This window comes from Anomaloglossus baeobatrachus, chromosome 6 (genome assembly GCF_048569485.1).
Source record: "Anomaloglossus baeobatrachus isolate aAnoBae1 chromosome 6, aAnoBae1.hap1, whole genome shotgun sequence".
Classification (NCBI taxonomy): Eukaryota; Metazoa; Chordata; class Amphibia; order Anura; family Aromobatidae; genus Anomaloglossus; species Anomaloglossus baeobatrachus.
The window spans coordinates 134,885,679-134,910,392 of NC_134358.1; the positions used below are offsets into that span (position 1 = coordinate 134,885,679).

Below are 24,714 nucleotides of genomic sequence, written 5' to 3' on the forward strand. Positions count from 1 at the left end.
AAGAGCGCAAAACCATTCTCCCGAGGTGAAGTCACCTGGAGGTTCCCCGTTCAAGGACAGGAAACCAACTGATGCGGGGAGAGGTGCCGCCCCTTTTTATTCTGGAGGTTTTCGGTCCTTGAAGGGCGGATCCTCTCTCTCGTGGTGCTGTCATGGGTGTTGGAAAAATACTCTGCGTCCAAAACGCTGCAAACCCTGATCGTGAACACGCAGCCTAAAAAGCCAGGATGGATGGATAGCTGGATAGATAGACAGAGGTAAAACACATATATAATGCCCCAACCCAATACATATTCAGAGCAGGCACCGTTTAGTGCCTTTTATGTGGCACTATAGGGTGTTCAGCCTTATATTTGCCCCCCCCACACTAAAAAAAAACCAAAAACCCGAAAAAACGACTTGGGGTCCCCTTTATTTTTGATAGCCAGATAGGGTAAAGCAGCCGGCTGCAGCCTACAGACCACAGCTGACAGCTTCAACTTGGCTGGTAATCCATAACAGAGGGCACCCATGCTGTTTTTATTAATTATTTATAAATAAATAACAAAAACAGAAAAAGAGTGGGGTCCCTCCCAAACTGGTTTACCAGCCAAGGTGAAGCTGACAGCTGTGGTCTGCTATTCTTAGGGTGGGAAAGGCCATGGTTATTTGGCCCTTCCCAGCCTAAAAATAGCTGGCCGCAGCCGCCCCAGTTGTGGCTCTCTATTAGATGCGCCAATCCTGGCGCTTCGCTTCAGCTCATCCCCTTGCCCTGGTGCGGTGGCAAACGGGGTAGTACATGGGTTTGATACCAGCTGTAATGTCACCTGGCATCAAGGCCAGCGGTTAGTAATGTCGCAGCGTCTATCAAATACCCAACTTCACTAACCCAGTCAGTAATAATAAAAAAAAAAAAAAAAGAATTTTTTTTTTATTTGAATAAATACTCCATAACATATTCCCTCTTTCACCAATTTATTGAAAAGAAAAAAAAATCTGGTCCTCTGCAATCCATTTTGGAGGTCCCATGACCTTCTAAAATCTGGGGGGCACGCACAGCGAACGTATACCCTATTTTCTGGAAGTTCAGTCACTCCATGTGAGGAGTGTGGGTGCAGAGACTTGAGACTACTGCAGCCACACTCCCTGGGTCCAACTGAGGGCAGTGTGAATTACAGTAAACTCAATCTCACTGCGCGCAGGGAGCTGGCTGAGAGACGCTCTCTGCACATGTGGCCGGCATTTTTCAGAGGAGGAGGAAGGATCGGGACACCAATGCTACAGCAGGTACCGGGGGAACGGGGTGGAACTGGGGAGGACTTTTCTGTCTCGTATGATATGTCAGATGCAACAGAAATCTGAGGAGGTGGATGAATGTAGTGTGTGAGCCACTCGTGTAGCCGACAGTTTAGATGAGGGGAGGAGGGGGGACTTTGGCCACACCGGAGGATTGGAGGTGACCGGGGAAGGACATTTATCTCAAATCTGACATGTTTGATCATCCCAGATGGGAGACACAATTTTTTTACTGCGCTGCCATTTACTGTAACGTGACCATCTTTATACAGTGTATAACGGTGATCACGTGACTGGAAAAAACGGCCGTTATGATCGCCAGCGTCTCAGCTACCTCTGGTAACAAACCCCGGAGATTTTCCTATGCTGGGGGGCGCTATACACTTTTTTTCTTGTTTTAAAACAGCGACATAAGAAAAAGTACCCTTTCCTGCTGCCGTTTTAATCCGTACGACCGTTATAAAGGGGTTAAAGTTCGGTTTGGTACCAAAAATATCAGTGTTCGAGTTCGGAGTTTGAGCGCTTTACATATGCAAACCACTAGAGCGAGAAGCACTTCACTCGGTGCTCACCCCAGTGCGAGCCACTTCCAGTGTTTGAATGGGGAGCACCCGGGGTACAAACAACATTATCGGATGTAGCGTGTACAAAAAAAAAAAAAAAAATGGAAAAAAACTCTGCTCTCCCTCACTTGGAAATGATCTATTTATGGCTAGCTGCATTTGGGCGGGGACCAAACTGCCCAATTAGTGATTTCCAGTGGGGTTCAGGTCAAGTTTAGGTACGGAATAGAACTTTAGCTAAAGTCCAGGTGAACCCAAGAAACCCAAACTTCCACAAGTCTGCTCATTTAAAGGGATGAGCAGACCCACGGTTTGGTGTCCAGATCAAACACAGACTTTAAAAAATTAAAAAAATTAAAAAAATAGTGTTCAGGTTCGTAGTTCAGGTCCTTACCTATGCAAACCACTTGCGTGAGCATTGCTGTGTTCGGGTACGCTCGGTGCTCGGCCCAGTGCGCGCCGCTCGCAGTGTTTGAATGGCTCACACTGGGGTAACAACAGTTTTAGCGGATGTAGTGTGCACCAAAACAAAACAACAAACAAACAGTAAAAACCTCACCCACCCTCCCTCGGAAGTGATCTGTTAATGGCTGGCTGCACGTGGACAGAGACACGAACTGCCTTGAGGTTCATGTCAAGTCAGGGTCCGGAACAAAACTATCTAATGTCCGGCAGAACACACCGAACAAAAAACAAACGTGTCCGCTCATCTCTAATACTGAAAGTGAGAAAAAAAAAATGCTATTCTGCAATTGATTTTTCTAGTTTAGATTTTTCTAAAATGATGACAGTATAATGCTTCTCTAGGTCAGTACAGTTATGATGATACCAAACTCTTTAGGATTTTTTGCTTACTATTATTTTAGTGGCTTAAAATAAAAAATGTAACCAATTCTGAACTTGGGGGAGGGGAGTTGGTTGGTGTGTGGGGGTGGAAAGACCACCTGGGTGATGGATCCAGCCACTCACATGCTGTTGTCAGTGGCTAAACAATAGTGATATAACACAGCCAGCACCAGCCCAGTTTGACGTGGCCTCAGCCTCCGAGCCCACTCCATATACCTGCACCACGGAGTAACAACACGCCAGAGTGAAAAGGGGATAAAAATAGGGTTGTTATTAGGAATATAGGCAGCGAATTAGAAAACAGATTTCGGTGAGGAACACGTTGCTTGGTGTCTGCGGCTTTACCCATAAACCTCTAACATGTATCAGAAGCTAAGAAATAATTAGTAAGACCTGGCTGTCTAAAGCATGGCTGTCAGCAATAAGGAGCTGTGCAACAATAAACAGAATCTGCACAATACAAACCATGATCACTTTCTTCCGCTTCAGCCTGCAGGTAGTCTGGGATTTCCAGAGAGACGAGCTCTCGTGTAGAGGATTTCTCAGCATCTGGTGGCTGTTCTGAGGTACTTGCAAGGTGTGAACACCAGATGGCGCCAGCAGGCAGTGCAGAGCCCGTCTCTATGCGGTCACTGGAGTGATCCGGCACGCAGGATGCAGAGGTCACAGGCTGATCCTGTAATTCACGAGACCCAGTCAGATCTGGATGGTCTTTTCCTTCAGGCGCCTCTTGATCACCAGAATTCCTGTATGTGGCCTCGCTAACATTGGATTGATCCAGACCTTCAAATAAAAAAAAAATAAAAAAGTCATAACTGTGAAAGCTGCAAAACTAAATATACTGGTTGATACCCATATTTTAAAGAAAGAAGTTGGATATTTTGGAGTCAATGCTGGGACTGACAGATCATTTCTTAAAGTTTGGTGACTGTGTGATGTCCAATTCTCCACTTTTAGGGATTCACAATATAATGGAGAACATGTACTCCGATGCAACCTCTAAGGGTACGTTCCCAGGATTGTTTTCTCTGTCTGTCGGCTACCCATGTGGTAAAGAGCACATGGACCAAAAGTAACCAATGTTGTAGTTGACGTGAACGTTTTTTTCCTACATGAACCAATGGATTGCATGGAAGAAAAAAGAAACACTGCTACAGGTGCTAGTCTCATTCATTTTACAGATCAGGTTTGCCCATAGATTCCAATAGGTGCGCAAAAAAATATAAAAACTGATGCCAAACAAAGGCGAATTTAATGGACTGATGGCAATTTTTAACAAAGTAAAATGAATTTGGCCTTTTTTTTATTATTTTTTTTTTTTTTTTAAATCAGTAAAAAAAAAAATAAAAATGTATGGCTGTCAAGAACGGACGGCGTGCAGATGACAGATCGCCAATTATTTGTGAATGAAAGAGAACAGTTTTCATACAATCTCAGGGGAAAACTCTTCTCCTTGCGGAGACTTGACAAAACAGTCTGGCTGCCAGTGAAAGGGTCGCTGCAATGCCCCTCTAGGAAATATTCAAACTGTCTCTCCAGGGAGAAAGGAGACCAACCCTAGTGCCACCTATTGGGAGTAGCAATCCTAAAAGTCAAAAGTAGCCCTTTAAAAAGCCTTTTCATATGACCTAGGATTTATACCAGATCAGAACCTCAATTTGCAGACAGTATTTCAGGGTGATTGCCCCTCGTCAGTGCAAAGTATGAGATCTGATCTGGCTTTATGAGAGGCTATAGTGGGCTCTAAAGGGAGAACTTTTCTCCATGTGGAGACTGACAAACCAATCTGGCTGCAAGTGGTAAAATACAACTCTACGTATGTCCCCTGTACAGATGACCATGCTCTGGTCACAGACTACCTTTATCGAGCTTAATTCCTTCATTAAAGCGAGAGAAGGATTCTGGGAACACAATCCGAATCTTCTTTCTCTGGTTTCTATTTATTTTCTTGTACTTGACATACCGTATTTTTCGGACCATAAGACGCACTTTTTTCCCCCCAAATGTTGGGGGAAAGTGGGGGGTGCGTCTTTTGGTCTGAATGTGGCTGCGGGAAATGAGGGTGCTGCGGTACAGCGGGTCATCGGGGACACGAGCAGGCTGTAGCAGCCTGCCGTGACCACGTGGACCCGCTCATTTAATATGCACGCCCATCCCCCGCCCATCATCCCTCAGCGCTGAAGCAGGCACTGACAGGTGGGCGGGATGATGGGCGTGGGCGGGGGATAAACAGTCGGCCCGCATGATCACCCCTGGCAACTACGGCCTGGAGGGATCATGTGCGGCTGTATTCACTGCCCCCCGCGCATCATCATCAGCGCGGGGAGCAGTGAATCAGTGTACAGTACTGACCGTTCCCCTGCAGCATCGCTCGTTCTCCCGTCTGTGTCAGCGGCAGCGCCGCTGAGTGGAGCCATCCCCGTTACCTTGCTGTATCGTAATCATCTCCTGTGCCATTGGCTGGGTGGAGACTAGCGGCGCGCACAGCGATGACGTCATCGCTGTGCGCACGTGTCCACACGCAGCCGCCACCGGCACAGACACAGGAGATGATCGCGATGCAGCAGGGTAACGGGGACGGCTCCTCTCAGCGGCGCTGCCGCTGACACAGATGGGAGGACAAGTGATGCTGCAGGAGAACGGGGATGGCACCACTCAGCGGCGCTGCCGCTAACACAGACCGGAGGACGAGCGATGCTGCAAGGAGTGAGGTGAGCTGAGGTGAGTATGAACGTTTATTTTTTTTTTTATGTGCCACAGGATGCGGCCATACACCAGGATGGGGGTATAATATGAGCAGGATGGGGTCATCTGAGCAGGATGGGGTCATCTGAGCAGGATGGGGTCATCTGAGCAGGATGGGGTCATCTGAGCAGGATGGGGTCATACGAGCAGGATGGGGTCATACGAGCAGGATGGGGTCATACGAGCAGGATGGAGTCATACGAGCTGGATGGGGTCATACGAGCAGGAAGGGGTCATACGAGCAGGATGGGGTCATACGAGCAGGATGGGGTCATCTGAGCAGGATGGGGTCATCTGAGCAGGATGGGGTCATCTGAGCAGGATGGGGTCATCTGAGCAGGATGGGGTCATCTGAGGAGGATGGGGTCATATCAGCAGGATGGGCGCATATGCCATGATGGGTTATATAGCAGGATGCGGCCATATGCCAGTATATAGCAGGATGCGGCCATATGGCAGGATGACGGTATATAGCAGGATGAGGGACATATACTGTATATACAAGGCAGGAGGATCATTACCAGGATGCGGCACCTTAGTAGAGAATTTGGGGACATTACCCCCATAACATTGTCAGCAGCAGATCCTCGCCCCATAACAGTGTGTCATGACCACATTTTTTGCTTAAACTTTTATTTTCCTATTTTCCTCCTCTAAAACCAGGGTGCAACTTATAGTCCGGTGCGTCTTGTAGTCCGAAAAATACGGTATGTGCCGGCTCCTATAATATAAAAACATACACAAATTATTAACCCCATAAAGGCGCGGCTATTTCTCTTTTTCCCTCCCCTTCTAGCAAGAGCCATAACTTTTTAACTTTTCTGAAGACATGGCCATATGATTACTTATTTATTTTTTTTGCAGAATGAGTTGTAGTTTAATATACAATGTAGTGGAAAACAGGACAATACAAATTTCTGGAGTGAGTATAGATGATCGAACCTGAACTTTAATGTTCGGTGTTTGTACTGAACACAGACTTTCAGTGTTCAAGTTCAGGTGATTAAGGTATGCTGACCACTTGAGTGAGTAGCACTTTGCTCAGGTACGCTCGGTGCTCGGCCCAGTGCAAGCCGGATGCAGTGTCTGAATGGCTTGCAGTGGAGTAACAAAAGCGTGATCGGATGTAGGGTGTACCCAAAAAAAGGGAAATCCCTGCACTCCCCTCCCCTGGAAATGCTCTGTTTATGGATGGGTGTATGTGGGTGGGGAGCCGAACAATTAGTGACTTCCATTGAGATTCAGGTCAAGTTCAGGTCCAAAACAGAACTTTAAAGTCCGGCTGCACCCACCGATCCCCAACTTCCACATGTCAAAGTGAGAACGGGTTAAAACACAACGGTTACTTACCGGTAGCCGGTTTTTCCAGAACCCATGACAGCACCACGTGAGAGAGGGATCCGCCCAGCAAGGACAGGAAACCATTCTGAATAAAAGGGCGGTACTTCTCCCCTTCGTCAGTTGATTACCGAGAATGAGAGGACCTCCAACAATCGTTAGAACTTACTCCACCACCACTAAACACCCACAAGCACACCGAAAAAGTGCACACCAAGGATGAGAAACGGAGGGAATATAAGGGTGCTGTCATGGGTTCTGGAAAAACCGGCTACCGGTAAGTAACCGTTGTGTTTTGCCCTCACCCATGACAGCACCACGTGAGAGATTTCCAGAGAAACCCAATTAGGGAGGGACCACCGCCTCAAGCACCCTCCTACCAAATGAAAGAGCAGCCGAGGAGGATAGGTCCAACCGATAGTGCCGGAAAAAGTAGATTGTGAGGACCAGGTAGCGGCCCTACAAATTTGTTCAATAGATACCTGTGCACGCTCAGCCCAGGAGGTAGATACCGCTCTGGTGGAATGGGCCCGGATGTTCTCCGGAACAGGCGCTCCACTGGAGGAGTAGGCTAAAGCAATGGCCTCCCTAATCCACCTAGCGATAGTACTCTTGGACACCCCCTGACCCTTGGTACTACCCTGAAAGGAGATAAATAATGACTGTGTCTTCCTCACTGCCTGTGTGACCGAAAGATAGTGTAGGAGGGCCCTGCGTACATCTAGGGTGTGAAATCTACGTTCCCCCTCATTAGTGGGACGGCTGCAGAACGAGGGCAGGACTATTTCTTGTGTTCTATGAAAATGAGAAGCGACCTTCGGGAGATACGCTGGGTCCGGTCACAAGATGACTCTATCCTCAAGGACGTGAGTATAAGGCTGCACTACTGACAGGGCCTGCAAATCACTGATCCGCCGTGCCGAGGTTAATGCGACTAGCAATACGGTTTTCAGGGTAAGCAATTTCAGGGAAAGCTTAGTCAGGGGTTCAAAGGGGGGTCCCGTGAGGGCATCCAAGACCAAGTTCAGGTCCCAGGGAGGAACCTTTGGTATGACCACTGGCCTAGTCCTACCACTAGCCATAATAAATCGTTTAATCCACTTGTTGGCCGCCAGGTTACAATTGTACAGGGCCCCCAAGGCAGAGACCTGAACCTTGAGAGTGTTCACCGCTAACCCCAGATCAAAACCCTTCTGAAGGAATTCTAAAATGCACTCAACAGGAGCCTCCGGACCCAAGGGACCATCAGAGAACTGCAGGAATTTTTGCCACACTCTCCCATATATTTTGGTGGTAACAGGTTTTCGGCTTTTCAACAAAGTAAAAATAAGGTCAGGGGAAAAACCTTTGCTCCTCAACAGCGACCTTTCAAATTCCAAGCCGTTAAATTGAATCCTTTTGCTTGCGCGTGGAATACTGGTCCCTGTACTAACAGGTCCGGAACTTCCGGCAGAACCCAGGGATCCGTGACAGACATTGCCCTTAGGAGAGAAAACCATGGTCGTTTGGGCCAGAAGGGGGCGATAAGAAGTACCCTCGCCCGGTCCTCCCTGATTTTTTGCAGAACGGTCGGCAGCATGATAATCGGAGGAAACACACAAGCTAGCCTGAAGGTCCATGGAACCTGTAGCGCGTCTACTGCGAAGGGCTGGTCCGAGGGGCTTAGCGAACAGAACTGCACTACCTGCCTGTTCAGTCTGGTGGCAAAGAGGTCTATCTGTGGCAAGCCCCAGAGAGTCGCTATCTGTCGAAAGACCCGAGGATTCAAGGACCATTCCCCTTGCCGCAGTTGATGGCGGCTGAGGTAATCTGCCGTGACATTGAGACTTCCTTTGATGTGGAGAGCCGAGAGGGAGAGAAGATGCTGCTCTGCCCAGAGAAACAGTCTGTAGGACACCTGCATGAGGGATGGGGATCTCGTGCCCCCTTGGTGGTTGACATATGAGACTGTGGACTGGTTGTCGGACATGACCAGAACATGCCGCCCGCGACGGTGAGGGCGAAAGTCATGTAGGGCACGCTCCACCGCCCACAGCTCCCGGAGATTCGAGGGTTGCGCCGCCTCCCGCCGCGACCACCATCCCTGACAAATGTGCTCGAGAAGGTGAGACCCCCAGCTGGACTGGCTGGCATCGGTAGTGACCACCCTCCGGTCCCGAGGTAGCCAGGGAACACCTACAGACAGATTGTCCACGGACGTCCACCAGAGGAGAGAGCTTCTGACCGCCCAGGACAGGGTGACGACCCCTTCTAAACAATCGTTTAATGCTTTCTGGGCATACAGAACCTGCAACTGGAGAGCCCTGGAGTGGACCCAACTCCATGGGACCGCCGGGAAGCAAGAGGTCAGAGAACCCAGCAAGGACATAGCCTGCCTCAGAGACATCCTGGGATGGTGGATCACCCGCCGGGCCAAGGTTGAAACCCTCCGAATCTTTTCTGCTGGCAAAAGGCACTGCTGACACACTGAGTTGAGAGTAAGACCTAGAAATGATTGAATCGTGACCGGATCCCATCCGGGACTTCTCGTAATTTACCATCCAACCCAGGTCTTGTAGAGACTGTTGAAGGTATTGGAGATGAGCCGCACATTGCTGCTTGGAGTTCCCAATCACCAGGAAGTCGTCCAGGTAAGGAACCACCAGAATATTCCGTATCCGTAGATGAGCCGTCATCTCCGCCACTATTTTCGTAAAAATCCTGGGGGCGACAGAGAGCCCGAAGGGGAGGGCTCGGAACTGAAAATGACTGACCAAGTTGTTGATGGAAACCGCCACTCGCAGGAACTGCTGAGAATGAGGATGGATAGGGACATGGTAATAGGCGTCCTTCAAGTCTATCACTGCCATATAACAGTTGCGGAACAGCAGCTTTATGGCCGACTGAACAGACTCCATCTTGAACGGGAAATACTGGAAAAACTGGTTGAGACGTCTGAGGTTTATTATTGTACGGAAGGAACAGTCTGGCTTTCCTACAAGAAAGAGGGGGGAATAGAACCACTTTCCCCTTTCCGCTACGGGCACCTCGCACAGGACTGCCTTCCCAATCAACATCCGAATTTCCGATTCCAGAGCATGTTGCTCCGATTGTGACCCCCGAAGAGGAGTGATGACGAAACGCTGTGGTGGCTGAAGTAGAAATTGGAACTGGAGACCGTCTCTGATAATGGATCAAACGTAGGCGTTGGAGGAAATGCTTTCCCACTGCTCCAGAAAGTGAGAAAGGCGTCCTCCGACCGGCAGCCTGGCGTCACTGGGCAGACTTCTTGGAGGCGGCTGGGGCGCCCCCGAACATGAAGCCGGAGTCCCGCTTCGGTCTGCGCTCCCACCGCCGATTATCCGGGGGTCTGCCTTTGGAGAATCTCTGCCTCTGAAAGGGACGGGAGGAACCAGAGTGGAATCTCGGGAAGGACTTTTTGCCCCCTGACGCTTTGTCCAGCACATCCTCCAGCTGTTTCCCAAAAAGCAGGTGACAGTCACAGGGCACCGCACACAAATTGTGTTTGGATTGCAGATCTCCTGGACAGCCCTTCAGCCACAATGCCCGTCTGGTCTGATTAGACAATCCCGCAGAACGAGCTCCCAGCCTAATAACATCCGCTGAGGAATCCGCCAAAAAGGCTGCAGCCCTCTGGAGAAGCAGAAATTTTGACAGGATCTTGTCACGGGAGGTGTTATCCCGCAACTGATCCTCAACCTGTTGGAGCCAGGTCATGAGAGAACGGGCTGTACAGGCTGTACATTTGCAATGGCCGGCCTCGAGCTCCCCGCAGATGTCTCCCATAGGTGCTTAAGAATGACATCCGCTTTTTTGTCCAGGGGATCTTTCAACGTACCCGAGTCCTCTAGGGGAATGCCTCCTCGCCGAGAGGACTTCGCAACAGCAGCATCGATCCGGGGTGCCTTTTCTTGTCCCATACGGCTGCTTTGTCCTCATCAAAGGGATATTTCCGTTTGGAGGAGGAGGGGAGAGAGCTTGCTTTGTCCGGACGCTTCCACTCCTTCTGAATAAGTGCCTCAATTTTGTTGTTGACCGGAAAGGTACGCTTCTTCCTATCTTCCAGACCTCCAAACATCACATCCTCCAGGGATCTAGAGGATTTCTCCTCCGTCAACCCCATAGTAGCCCTGACTGATTTGACCAGGGACCCTATATCGTCAATGGAGAAGCACGGTCTGCCTCCCATATCACCATCTGAGGACGAGGAGTCAGTCTGAGGCCGTACCGGAGGAGGAGTAGGAAGAAGGGGCAAAGTCTACAGGTTTCGATTTTTTTTTTTTTTTTAGAAAGCCTTCATGGAATCCTGTACCTCCGAGCGGATAGCCGAACGGACGTCCGCTGAGAGTCCCGGGCATTCCCCCGCAATTGTGAGACGGATACACCCCTGACACAACTTCTTGTGCCACTCCTCTGAGAGGGGTTCCCTGCATAGGGGGCATTCCTTATGCTTCTTTTTGGACATGGATTTCTTAGGGGCCTAAGAAGGGTAGACAAAAGCAGGGGAGAAAAAACCCCAAGGGAGCCATGAGTATGATGACATTCACGAAGATCCACTCACCACCATAGGAATGAAGGGTACCTGTTTTGAAGGCTGTTTCGGAACATCCACAGGTCTCACAGGAGCTGTAGAGTCATGGGAGGACCTGCTGTCATGGCTGCCACGGCCCGTCCGACCAGTGTCGCTCCGGTCATCCGTTTTCCTGCCCTGCTCACGACGCACGGGAGAGCGCTGCTGCTCATCCGTGTCCATTGCAGAGCCCAGGTACCAGCCTCTGACAGCGCCAGGAGAGTCGTTTTTCCCCTAATCCTCCGCCTTCCGGTCCCAGGTGAGGCTCCTCCCCGCGGTGCACGGCCAGGAGTGCCTGTATACCGGAATGGCAGGCCGCATGCACCGCAGCGTTGCATGGGCGCCGCCATCTTCATCCGGTGACGTCATCGGAAGGCCCGCCTCCATCTCCCAGCGTGCCCGTCGCGTGTGCGCGCACCCGGAAGTTCCAGGCAGCATGGAGCGCAGAGCGGGGGGGGGGGGGGGAGGAGCGGCGGACCGGGAGCCCCCGAGCGGTTCCTGCCGCCCGCTCCCGCACGGACACCAGGACCCCCCAGGGCAGGTGGACGGCGCCTCCAGCCCCGAAGAACGGTGCTACAGGACTCATTCTGCTCTTCCAGACACCGGACGGGGCTGTGTAAGTAGGCGACTTTTCTTCTCTTTTCTTCTTCTTTACCGCCGGTTTACAGAACAGGGGTTTCCCATCAAGGACAGGAAACCAACTGACGAAGGGGAGAAGTACCGCCCTTTTATTCAGAATGGTTTCCTGTCCTTGCTGGGCGGATCCCTCTCTCACGTGGTGCTGTCATGGGTGAGGGGAAAAAAAGGGTTGTTATTAGGAATAAAGCCAGCGAATTAGAAAACAGATTTCGGTGAGGAACACGTTGCTTGGTGTCTGCGGCTTCACCCATAAACCTCTAACATGTATCAGAAGCTAAGAAATAATTAGTAAGACCTGGCTGTCTGAAGCATGGCTGTCAGCAATAAGGAGCTGTGCAACAATAAATAGAATCTGCACAATACAAACCATGATCACTTTCCTCCGCTTCAGCCTGCAGGTAGTCTGGGATTTCGAGAGAGACGAGCTCTCGTGTAGAGGATGTCTCAGCATCTGGTGGCTGTTCTGTGGTACTTGCAGGGTGTGAACACCAGATGGCGCCAGCAGGCAGTGCAGAGCCCGTCTCTCTGCGGTCACTGGAGTGATGCGGCACGCTGGATGCAGAGGTCTCAGGCTGATCCTGTAATTCACGAGACCCAGTTGGATCTGGATGGTCTTTCCCTTCAGGAGCCTCTTGATCACCAGAATTGCTGCACGTGGGCTCACTAACACTGGACTGATCCAGACCTTCAGAATCGGAGGTGTTGGGGGACACTTCCATCTTCGGTGGTGACTCCTTTCCATTTAATAAATGATCAGTCGGTTCAGCAATAGCTTTTAGAAATCTTTCTACCTAAAATAAAAAGTGACAGTGCATCTAATTATAGGACTATACCGAGACAAATACGAGAAAATATTAAGCTTTGAATATCAACTTGATAGAATTGAGTCTTGTGCTGAAACTTTGCAGAGATTATGGACAATGTCAGCAGTGAATTTAAAGGTGCCATCCATTAAAAAAAAAAAAAATGCATTTAAAATTATATTCATTCTTCTGGAGCACACAGCTCCCCGGCCTTGTGCTTGTGGGGGACGGTGCGCTCCTGCTTCAGCTGAGCCAGTGACATGTCTGTGCCAATCGCCCGAACTGTGTGTGTCCACCAATGCGGTGGGCAGCATCAGACGAGCGCAGGGACTACTGGACCAAGCTTCACAGCAGCTGCTGGAAAGAGCTTGTAAGTGCTGCGCTCCTTGTCAATGAGCAGTACACAAGTTAAAAATTCATCCATTCTTGATAACGGAAAGGAGTTTTATTAACAGCTAAATTGAGAAATAGCTTTGCAATTTTTTATCCTTTGTGATGATGAGAAGAACAGTTCACCATTTTTTTAAGAAGGAAATCCAGGGCACTGCTCAACATCAAATTTTTATTGTTAGAGCAATCGTTCACATGAGCCGTATAGCTGCGGCTTTCTTCAGTCGACCCAGTGATTTGGCAGAATCTTACTGCTGCATACCGTGGTGCTCATTCATAGATGGACAACAATCCAAAATTACTATATAGGAGAAACGAAGGCACTCACGGTTCTTGCTGTGCAGAAAAACTATTATTCACGGGTGGAGGTTACATGCTGTGGCAGCGGGGAGGGGTAAGACAGAACAGCGCGTCAGACCATGGCCGTTTCGCACTCTGTCTCAGTGCTTCGACGGGTCTGTTAGAACCGTCAAAGCACTCAGACAGAGTGCGAAATGGCCGTCTGACGCGTTGTTCTGTCTTACCCCTCCCCGCTGCCACAGCATGTAACCTTCACCTGTGAATAAAAGTTATTCTGCACAGCAAGAACCGGTGAGTGCCTTTGTTTCTCCTATATACTAATAACAGTTTAACATTTTATTGGTTGGTGTCTGACACCCAGCCCCCTGCTAATTCTCTGTTTGAGAAGCTAGGATGCCCTAGAGTGCTATATCCTTACGAGGCACAGCTTGGTACTTTTCATAGTTTTACAACTCAATTTAAAGGGGTATTCCCATCTCCAAGATCCTATCCCAATATGTAGTAGGTGTAATAGTAATAATAATATTAGCAAATACCTCCAATTAGAAATATAGTATTAGTTCTCCTGATTAGCTGTGTTTCTTACTTCATGTGTAGGGCATTGCAGGACCATAGGTATCCATGGATATGACCACGAAAAAGAGAATTTTGTTACTTACCGTAAATTCTTTTTCTTATAGTTCCGACATGGGAGACCCAGACCATGGGTGTATAGCTTCTGCCTCCGGAGGACACACAAAGTACTACACTAAAAGTGTAGCTCCTCCCTCCGAGCATATACACCCCCTGGATGACAAATCTAACCAGTTTAGTGCAAAAGCTGAAGGAGGACATCCACCCATAAGTAGAGATAGAGTAAAACCCGGAATAACCGGAACCTCTGTCTACAACAACAGCCGGTGAAAACACACGGAACAAGAACTGCCAACAGGCAACAGGGAGGGTGCTGGGTCTCCCATGTCGGAACTATAAGAAAAAGAATTTACGGTAAGTAACAAAATTCTCTTTTTCTTCATCGTTCCTTATGGGAGACCCAGACCATGGGACGTCTCAAAGCAGTCCATGGGTGGGAAATAAACAGAACTGAGAAGTAGGCAAAACCTAACTTCACAAATGGGCGACAGCCGCCTGAAGGATGCGTCTGCCCAAGCTCGCATCTGCCGAAGCATGAGCATGCACTTGGTAGTGCTTCGAAAAGGTGTGCAGACTAGACCAAGTGGCAGCCTGACAAACCTGCTGAGCCGTAGCCTGGTGCCTGAAAGCCCAGGAAGCACCGACAGCTCTGGTCGAGTGCGCCTTAATCCCTGGCGGTGGGGGTACCTGAGAACATTGGTAGTCATCGGATATGGCCGACCTAATCCAACGAGCTAGGGTCGGTTTAGAAGCCGAGAGACCCTTGCGCTTACCCGTGGTTAACACAAAAAGAGAGGTGCACCGCCTAAGAGCAGCGGTGCGTGACACATAGATTCGGAGCGCCCGCACCAAATCCAAAGCATGCAACGCTTTCTCAAAGCGATGCACAGGGGCCGGACAAAGGGAAGGCAATGAAATGTCCTGGTTAAGGTGGAAAGGAGACACCACCTTAGGGAGAAAGTCCGGAGTCGGACGAAGAACCACCTTGTCTTGGTGAAAAACCAAAAAAGGTGACTCCGAAGAGAGCGCAGCCAAATCAGAGACTCTCCTGAGAGAAGTTATGGCCACCAGAAAGACCACTTTCTGTGAAAGTCGAAACAAAGGAACCTCCCTAAGAGGCTCAAAGGGGGGTTTCTGTAAGGCCGTGAGGACCAGATTAAGGTCCCAGGGATCCAGAGGCCGCCGGTAAGGCGGAATGATGTGAGATGCGCCCTGCATGAAGGTGCGCACCTGGGCCAGTCGGGCGATACGCCGCTGGAACAATACCGACAGAGCCGAGACCTGTCCCTTGAGGGAATTGAGGGATAGTCCTAGCTGCAGACCGGACTGTAGAAAGGACAGGATGGTCGGCAAAGAAAACGGCCAAGGAGCATGGCCGGAAGAGCGACACCAGGACAGGAAAATCCTCCAAGTCCTGTGGTAAATCCTGGCCGAGGAGGACTTCCGAGCCTGAGTCATAGTGGAGATGACCTCGGAAGGAATGCCTGAAGCCGTCAGGATCCAGGACTCAAGAGCCACGCCGTCAATCTGAGAGCCGCAGAATTCTGGCGGAAAAACGGACCTTGAGAGAGAAGGTCTGGGCGGTCCGGGAGATGCCACGGCATTTCTACGGACAGACGGAGCAGGTCTGGGTACCAAGCTCGCCTGGGCCAGTCTGGAGCAATGATTATAACCCGACGGCCCTCCATTCTGATCTTGCGCAGGACCCTGGGCAAGAGAGCTAGAGGGGGAAACACGTAGGCCAGACGGAACTGGGACCAATCTTGAACCAGCGCGTCCGCTGCGAAGGCCTGAGGATCGTGGGAGCGAGCCACGTAAACCGGGACCTTGTTGTTGTGCCGGGATGCCATTAGATCCACTTCCGGAGTGCCCCACTTGCGGCAGATTGATCGGAACACTGCCGGATGCAGGGCCCACTCGCCGCTGTCCACGGTTTGACGGCTGAGGTAATCTGCCTCCCAGTTTTCTAAGCCTGGGATGTGGACTGCGGATATGGTGGACTTGGAGTCCTCCGTCCACTGAAGGATGCGTTGAACCTCCAACATCGCCAGGCGGCTGCGAGTCCCGCCCTGGTGATTGATGTAGGCAACCGCTGTCGCGTTGTCCGACTGGACTCGAATGTGCTTGCCCGCCAACAGGTGGTGAAAGGCTACGAGAGCCAGAAACACAGCTCTGATTTCCAGCACATTGATCGAGAGGGCTGATTCGGACGGAGTCCAAGTGCCCTGTGCTCGGTGGTGGAGAAATACTGCTCCCCAGCCGGAGAGACTGGCGTCCGTGGTGAGGATCACCCAGGACGGAGTCAGGAAGGAGCGTCCCTGAGACAGAGAGAGGGGCCGAAGCCACCACTGAAGAGAGCTCCTGGTCTGTGGCGACAGAGCCACTAGTCTGTGCAAGGAAGAGGTCCGCTTGTCCCAAAAGCGGAGAATGTCCAGCTGCAGAGGACGCAGATGGAACTGGGCAAAGGGAACCGCTTCCATTGACGCCACCATCTGACCCAGCACCTGCATGAGGTGCCTGATGGAATGACGGCGGGGCTTCATCAGAGAACGCACCGCCAGATGAAGGGACTGCTGTTTGACTAAGGGCAGTCTCATAAGTGCCGGCAGAGTCTCGAATTGCATCCCTAGGTACGTAAGTTCCTGGGTCAGGGTCAGAGTGGACTTGGGCAGATTGACAAGCCACCCGAATTGAACAAGCATGGCGAGAGTGAGCGAGACACTCCGCTGACAGTCTGCACTCGATGAGGCCTTGACTAGAAGGTCGTCCAGGTAGGGGATTACTGCCAACCCCTGGAGATGCAGAACCGCAACCACTGCTGCCATGACATTGGTGAACACACGAGGGGCCGTGGCTAACCCGAAGGGGAGAGCCACGAATTGGAAATGTTCCTCTCCGATTGCAAAGCGTAACCAACGCTGGTGTGAAACTGCAATTGGCACATGCAGATAAGCATCTCTGATGTCGATGGATGCTAGAAAATCTCCTTGGGTCATTGAGGCAATGACCGATCGCAGAGATTCCATGCAAAAGTGCCGCACCTGAACATGCTTGTTGAGAAGCTTGAGATCCAGGATGGGCCGGAAGGAACCGTCCTTCTTGGGGACTAGGAAGAGGTTTGAGTAGAAACCTCTGAACCGTTCCCGGGCGGGAACCGGAACAATTACTCCGTTGGCCTGCAAGGATGCCACGGCCTGTGAGAAGGCGGCGGCTTTGGAGCAGGGGGGAGTGGACATAAAAAATCTGTTTGGCGGGCTGGAAGAAAATTCTATCCTGTAGCCGTGGGAGATGATATCCCGCACCCACTGATCGGAGACGTGTTGAAACCACACGTCGCCAAAGTGGGAGAGCCTGCCACCGACCAAGGACGTTGCTGGCGCAGCCAGATAGTCAAGAGGAGGCTGCCTTAGTGGCAGCGGCTCCTCCGTTCTTCTGAGGACGCGGCTTCGCGCGCCAGCTGGGTTTTCGATCCTTGGCTGAGTTAGTGGACGAGGCTGAGGGCTTAGAGGATGACCAGTTAGAGGAACGAAAGGAACGAAACCTTGACTGGATCTTGCCCTGGACAGGTTTCAGTTTGTGGCAAGGAAGTACTCTTCCCGCCAGTAGCTTCCTTAATAATTTCATCCAGTTGTTCAACGAACAGCCGGGACCCAGCAAAGGGAAGCCCAGCAAGATACTTCTTGGAAGAAGCGTCTGCTTTCCACTCTCGAAGCCACAAGATCCTGCGGATCGCGAGGGAATTAGCGGAAGCCACCGCCGTGCGGTGAGAAGCCTCCAGAATGGCAGACATGGCATAGGATGAAAAAGCCGAAGCCTGGGAAGTTAAGGCAACCTTCTCGGGTATAGAGTCCCTGGCGAGGGAATGTATCTCCGCCAGAGAAGCAGAGACTGCCTTAAGAGCCCACACTGCTGCAAAGGACGGGGAGAACGAAGCTCCTGCCGCCTCATATACAGATTTGGCCAGAAGGTCAACCTGGCGGTCAGTGGGATCCTTAAGAGAGGTGCCATCGGCCACAGATACGACTGTCCGGGCTGAGATTTTAGACACCGGAGGGTCTACCTTTGGTGAGTGAGCCCACTCCTTGACCAGTTCTGGTGGAAAGGGAAAACGGTCATCAGAACTACGCTTTGGGAAGCGTTTGTCAGGACAGGCCCTGGGCTTGGTAACAGTGGCCTGAAAACTGGAGTGGTTAAAAAAAAACATACTCCTTGCTCTCTTAGGTGAGGTAAACTGGTGTTTTTCTACCAGAGAGGCTTGTTCCTCTGACACTGGTGGATTGAGGTTCAGTACTGAGTTAATGGATGCAATCAAGTCACTAACATCCGCATCACCTTCAGATAGATCAATGGGGTACATAGAGGTAGCGTCTGAGCCCACAGTAAAAGTATCCTCCTCGCCCTGCAATTCAGCTCGTGAATCAGAGCCATGGGACGAGGAAGGAGAAGAGTCCCTGCGTCTCTGTTTAGGAGGACGGGGACCTAAAACATGCTCTGTTAGCTCTGCAGAGTGAGTCGGAGCAGCAGAGGCGCCCTGAGAAGGGGGCTGATGCATGGTCAGCAGAGTCCGGGACAGCTGTCCCATGGAGTCGGCAAAAGACTGGGAGATGGCTTTGGAAAAAGATGCTACCCAAGCCGGGGGTTCAGCCACCGGGGCCGGAGCAGCCGGGGGGACCCCTTCCAGGCTGAGGCACCACCATGTTCGAGCAGGCATCACAATGTGGATATGTGCTCGGTTCAGGCAGAATGAGCTGACATGCAGTGCATATAGAGTACAGCTTTGCAGACTTGCTCCTAGTGAGAGACATGCTGCTGAGGTGGAGGCTCTGCAGTAAAGAATACACTCCTTTAGAATGACCCCCTGAGAGTGTATAATAAAGCCCACAACCAGAGGTTGTGGCTTACCAGACCGGTTTTTGTGTGCCCTCCGGATTCCACAGCTCAGACCCCCAGTGGATGCAGAAGTTGCAGCAGCCAGCGCCGATCAGTGAGTGAACGCTGATAAAATGGCGCCGGAGTGAGGAGGGGGGGCGGGGTTCTGCCCAAGAGCGGGAACCGGAGGGCCAAGGAGAGATACAGGGGAGGGAAACATCTCCTCAGAGAGGAGTGTCCTCCCCTCTGCTGAACGGCCGGTGGGCGGCGCCGCACTGTTCCCCTGCAAGACTGACATGCAGGGGAACTGAAAACGAAACTAGGCCGCAACTGAAGCCGGGGCCTAGATTTTTACATGCGGCCGACGAGCAGGCACCCTCGGCGCGGTTCTCAGGAAAAACCTAGAGAACCGGCCGGAAATCACAGCAGAGTTACAAAACACCCTCTCCCCTCAATACAAGTACAAGGAACCCCTGAATAACGTCTCAATACTTAGCTTTTGAGACGCAGGGCCAGGTCCCTGGGGGGGGGGGTAAACGCTCCGTCCGGCAGGATCCTGACAGGGCTGCGGATGGAGACCGGTCTCCTGCAAAGCAGAGAGAACCGTGATGGCTCCCACTTCAAGCCAGAGCCTCAGGGGATGTTGAAGGAGCGCGGCATGTGAAGGCTCCAGCCTTGTAAAGTCAACCTTAACAGCACCGCCGACACAGTGGGGTGAGAAGGGACATGCCGGGAGTCCAGACTGGACCCGCTTTTCTTCCAAATCTTTGAAATTAAAAATCAAAAATCAGAGGATGCATGTGTGTGTGTGACCTCCTGAACACAAAGCATTGAACTGGTTAGATTTGTCATCCAGGGGGTGTATATGCTCGGAGGGAGGAGCTACACTTTTAGTGTAGTACTTTGTGTGTCCTCCGGAGGCAGAAGCTATACACCCATGGTCTGGGTCTCCCATAAGGAACGATGAAGAAAAACTAACTAACTGCAATTATATGCATGGTCGCAACCATGGATACCTAAGATCCTGCAATGCCCTGCATATGAGGTAAGAGACCTAGATTATCAGAAGAACTATACTACATTTCTAATTGGAGGTATTTCCTAATATTATTATACCTACTACATATCAGAAGAAGATCTTGGAAATGGGAACTTAAAAAGGAGGCAGCTGTAGTAGACAGTACCAGTAGCAGTACCACGCACAGTTGCTACTGAGCGTATAGCCCTATACCTGGTGAACCATAAAGGGGACATGGCCATCTCCGGAGCACCGAGGTCCCCTCAGACATCTCACTGGCGGAGGGTCTGGCAGTGTCAGTAAGTCTGGGCTGTTCAGCATAGACATCACACATTGGATATAGGGGAATTAAGTGTTTTCCTGCACAGTAAATACTAGCATCTCCATTATAAACAGTTGCCAGGAACCGGATCTATGGGAAGCTCATTGCAGAAATGTGACAAAATCCCCAATCCTTCAGTATTCACAGGCTGCGCACAGCAGGATTGTATATGCAGGGTTTGGAGGATACATGAATATATGGTATATGCGCATTATATAAGTGCAGGTTCATATTCACCTTCTTCACAGTTTTACTTTTTAGCGGTTTCACTTCTGGTTCTTCGGAAAAAAATATGTGTTTATTCTTCACTGGCCTATGCATGTCCAGGAACTGTGAGCGGTGCCGGACGCCTTTCTCCAGGTAGCGCAGGGTCCGGTGCTTGAAATGGGAAATACCCCCATATCTGCAGAAATACCACACTTTATATTCTGCGGTCATCACAATTATTACAATTCTAAATGAATATTTTCTTATATTTTTCTACTCTACTTCTGAAAAAAACAAAAAAACAAAACCTATTATGGAGATGGAGCGGTGCGGGGTTGTGGTGGGCTTAACCCTTATTTTACCCCCTTTTTTTTGTAAAGAAAAACTATTTTATTCACCAGACAAAAAGGATGATTTTTTTTTTTTCAATATCTAATTTTTCTAAACAATTATTATTCTTTAACTCTTTTTTTTTTTTTTTTTTAATCCAGTAAGAGACTTGGACTCGACATCCTGATTGCCATCATTGTCTATTCCAGGATAATGTGTCTAACACTGTAAATCAGAAAGTCCATTAGGATCTAACAGGAATCTGTAGGACTGGGGGCAATCGTTAGGTTGCTCACTAGTTGTACATCCCTTTCTTAATCCCTAGGTTTCCCCCAGTACATTAATAACACGTATCCTTCATACATACACATATCTGAGTAGTGGACAATCCCCTTAAGCCCTGGTGGTACAGTCACCTATTGGCACCACTCCACTTTGATGCAATAGTAAGTATTGATGTCATGGGTGACAGACAGTCATGTGGTTTCTGGCCATAGAAGGTCACATCGTTTGACTGTGCAGAATGCTCCCTGACTTTCCATTGTTCCTGCTGTCAGTATTCATTGGTATAGGTAGCTTTCCTGCTGGATTCATCTCTCCCGTTTTTGGACCCAGCAGGCGCTCATCTTCCACCCATATGCTGATCATCAGCATTCTCTTGGTGCTTAAATACCCCTTCCTTCCTTCGACGAGTGTTGGTGATATTTTTCAATTCCTTCAAGCCTTGGCTGTAAGCATGTGGCTTGTACTCCTCTGTGGTATTGTTACTAAAAACCTTCCTGAACTTCTATTGGTGTCATCTGTGGATAAATAGTTCATACATTTTCTCCCTGTGTGTCCTCATTGTGTCTTCTATAGTTGTTTAGTTGGGTTGATGAAGAGCTCATCCCATCCGTTTCTTGTTTAGAGCCCAGCACTAAGGATAGCTAGGGTCAGGAATCCGGATCAGTGCATAGATGCGGAACCTATCTAGGGTGGTGTGGGACCCTAGGGACCAGCTGTAGGTTTGGTCAGGGGTCACCATCTTCCCCTTCCCTAGACACAGGGTTACCCTTCCCTTTGGTACTTCCCCGTACCTAGCATGATAATTGAAGCCTGATTCCAAAGGTTGAAATAGCCAGAATTGAAGGTCAGTCTTATCATAACCATTAGAGCGGGATGGAATAATACAGCTGGCACCTGCAACTGATGGGGTGGGCACAAGTCTGAGTCCCCATCATCACTGCAGTGTGATAACACGGCTACATAGCCCCACAATATAATATGGCATGGAAATAAGATCCATAAATCTCAGACAGGAATAGGAAACTATGCATTAATCTCTATAAAAATAAGGGCCAGTCTGCAGAAGAGAGGAGCAGTCAGTGTCCTCTATGTGGCAGGGGTACAGCATGATGCCCATCAGTCGCAACCATTAGCCTTATCTCATGTCAGTAGTAAAAGGGTAGGTGCACATGGTAAGTATTTGCTACAGATATTTCGGCATCAAAAATGTGTCTTGGAAGGAATTCATTAGAATGGGTAAAAAATGCTGCAAAAACAGTGTAAGACTGGACGTCCTGCAGTTTAAAGGGAACCTGTCACCACTTTTTTGGCCTATAAGCTGCGGCTGTAACAGGGTGAAAATGTACATAAAATAAACTTGCATGTTTGTTAATGTATTGTATAAATTTATGCTAGAATTTAAATGGCCACTAGGTGTCACTAGAGGGCAGGCACACTGCTAGACAGTAAGGGGTTACATTAGGTTTCCCTGGTAACGTAGACAGAGAGACGGTTGAAAAGTTCTGTCAGGATCTGAGGGACTGCGCAAGAGAAAGACGGCTGTCGTTTTCCCGTGTTTGGATTTATAGGACTGCTTACTCTTTTTTCTTTGGAGCTCCTACTGCCCCTGACGAGGGGATTTCATCTGAGTGAATTTTTCTTCAGAAACTGTTTGGATAAAATCATCTAAGAGTGAATTAGAAGCAGTCTGAGGGGACGGACGCCATCTTGGGTGAAGACTTCAGTGAGTAACAATTGACCGGAGACCGATCGGTGTATAATAGTCAGTCAGGGACAGATAGGTAAAAGAAGAAGGAAGATTATTCTTTGACCGATTATTCACTGAGAAGGAGCTGTGTTTCTTGTTTATTGTGAGGCATTTGCTCTGAAGTTATTAGCGGTTAAGCTGTGTGGTGCTGATGATAACAGACTATTCTGCCTTTGCTTCATCACACTGTCTGGGGGCAGTGAGGTACAGAATATTGAATAGAGGTCCATGTACATATATTTGCTTGTTGCTGACTGTATATGGGAAGGTGGCCGGGTACCATGATTGAATTGTAAACATAAGGGGAGGTGGTTGTAAGATTATATCCTTGGAGGGATCACGTGCCATTATCTGTAGTAGTGCACCCGGGTAAGCCCCATTAATAGATAATGGAGGGAGCGGTATAGTGGGGGAAATATAGTCCAGTTCATCCCTACAGACCGACACTTGAAGTCCTCCAAGTTGCATAAACGGTTATTGTTTATTCCAGGCTGTTGTGGCCGATACGTTGTAAGAGAACTGTTATTTTTATAAAGAAAAAACTGTTATTCACCATCTTTGTGTCCCTGGGTTTTCCATAGTGCCATCGTATCTTAATAGTCATAACGACCGGCATTCAGTCATTACACGGCCACCACCACCTGGGCTCTTATATACAGCATTCTAACATGCTGTATATAAGAGCCCAGGCTGGGGGTAGAACATAAAAAAGAAAATTTTGTTACTTACCGTAAATTCTTTTTCTTATAGTTCCGTATTGGGAGACCCAGACCATGGATGTTTAGCTTCTGCCTCCGGAGGACACACAAAGTACTACACTTAAAAGTGTAGCTCCTCCCTCTGAGCTTATACACCCCCTGGTAGCCAATCCTAGCCAGTTTAGTGCAAAAGCTGAAGGAGAATAGCCACCCACAAGTAGAACCGAGTAAGAACCGGAACAACCGGAGACTCTGTCCACGACAACAGCCGGTGATAACACACGGAACAAGAAAATTGCCAACAGGCAACAGGGAGGGAGCTGGGTCTCCCAATACGGAACTATAAGAAAAAGAATTGACGGCAAGTAACAAAATTCTCTTTTTCTTTATCGCTTCTTTGGGAGACCCAGACCATGGGACGTTCCAAAGCTGTCCCTGGGTGGGAATAAACAGAAAAAACTAAGAAGTAGGCGGAGCCTAACTTCACAAGTGGGCGACAGCCGCCTGAAGGATGCGTCTGCCCAAGCTCGCATCTGCCGAAGCATGAGCATGCACTTGGTAGTGCTTCGAAAAGGTATGCAGGCTAGTCCAAGTGGCAGCCTGACAGACTTGTTGAGCCGTAGCCTGGTGCCTAAAAGCCCAAGAGGCACCGACAGCTCTGGTCGAGTGTGCTTTGATCCCCGGCGGGGGAGGCACCTGAGTACTCTGGTAGGCGTCCGAAATGGTCGATCTAATCCAACGGGCAAAGGTCGGCTTAGAAGCAGAGAGGCCCTTGCGCCGACCTGTGGTTAGCACAAAAAGAGAGGTGCACCGCCTAAGCGCAGCGGTGCGAGCCACATAAATCCGGAGAGCACGCACCAGATCTAGAGTATGCAGCGCTTTCTCAAAGCGATGAACAGGGGCCGGACAGAAGGAAGGCAAGGAAATATCCTGGTTAAGGTGGAAGGGAGGGACCACCTTAGGAAGAAAGTCCGGGGTCGGACGGAGAACTACCTTGTCTTGGTGAAAAACCAAAAAAGGTGACTCCGAGGAGAGCGCAGCCAAATCAGAGACTCTCCTGAGAGGTTATGGCAACTAGAAAGGCCACCTTTTGAGAAAGACGATACAAAGAAACCTCCCTAAGAGGCTCAAAGGGG

At 49.8% G+C, this 24,714-nt stretch overlaps 1 protein-coding gene across 2 annotated transcripts in view; it reads right to left on the reverse strand.

The window, feature by feature from the left end:
• TGS1 (trimethylguanosine synthase 1) overlaps positions 1 to 24,714 on the reverse strand; it is a 116,176-nt gene that overhangs the window by 50,709 nt on the left and 40,753 nt on the right. For both annotated transcript variants that reach the window (XM_075353263.1, XM_075353264.1), the window contains exons 8-10: positions 20,549 to 20,714; positions 12,344 to 12,767; positions 3,150 to 3,467 (exon numbers count right to left, since the gene is read on the reverse strand). In XM_075353263.1, the coding sequence (XP_075209378.1) occupies positions 3,150 to 3,467; positions 12,344 to 12,767; positions 20,549 to 20,714 (908 nt within the window). The remainder of the gene's footprint in view (positions 1 to 3,149; positions 3,468 to 12,343; positions 12,768 to 20,548; positions 20,715 to 24,714) is intronic.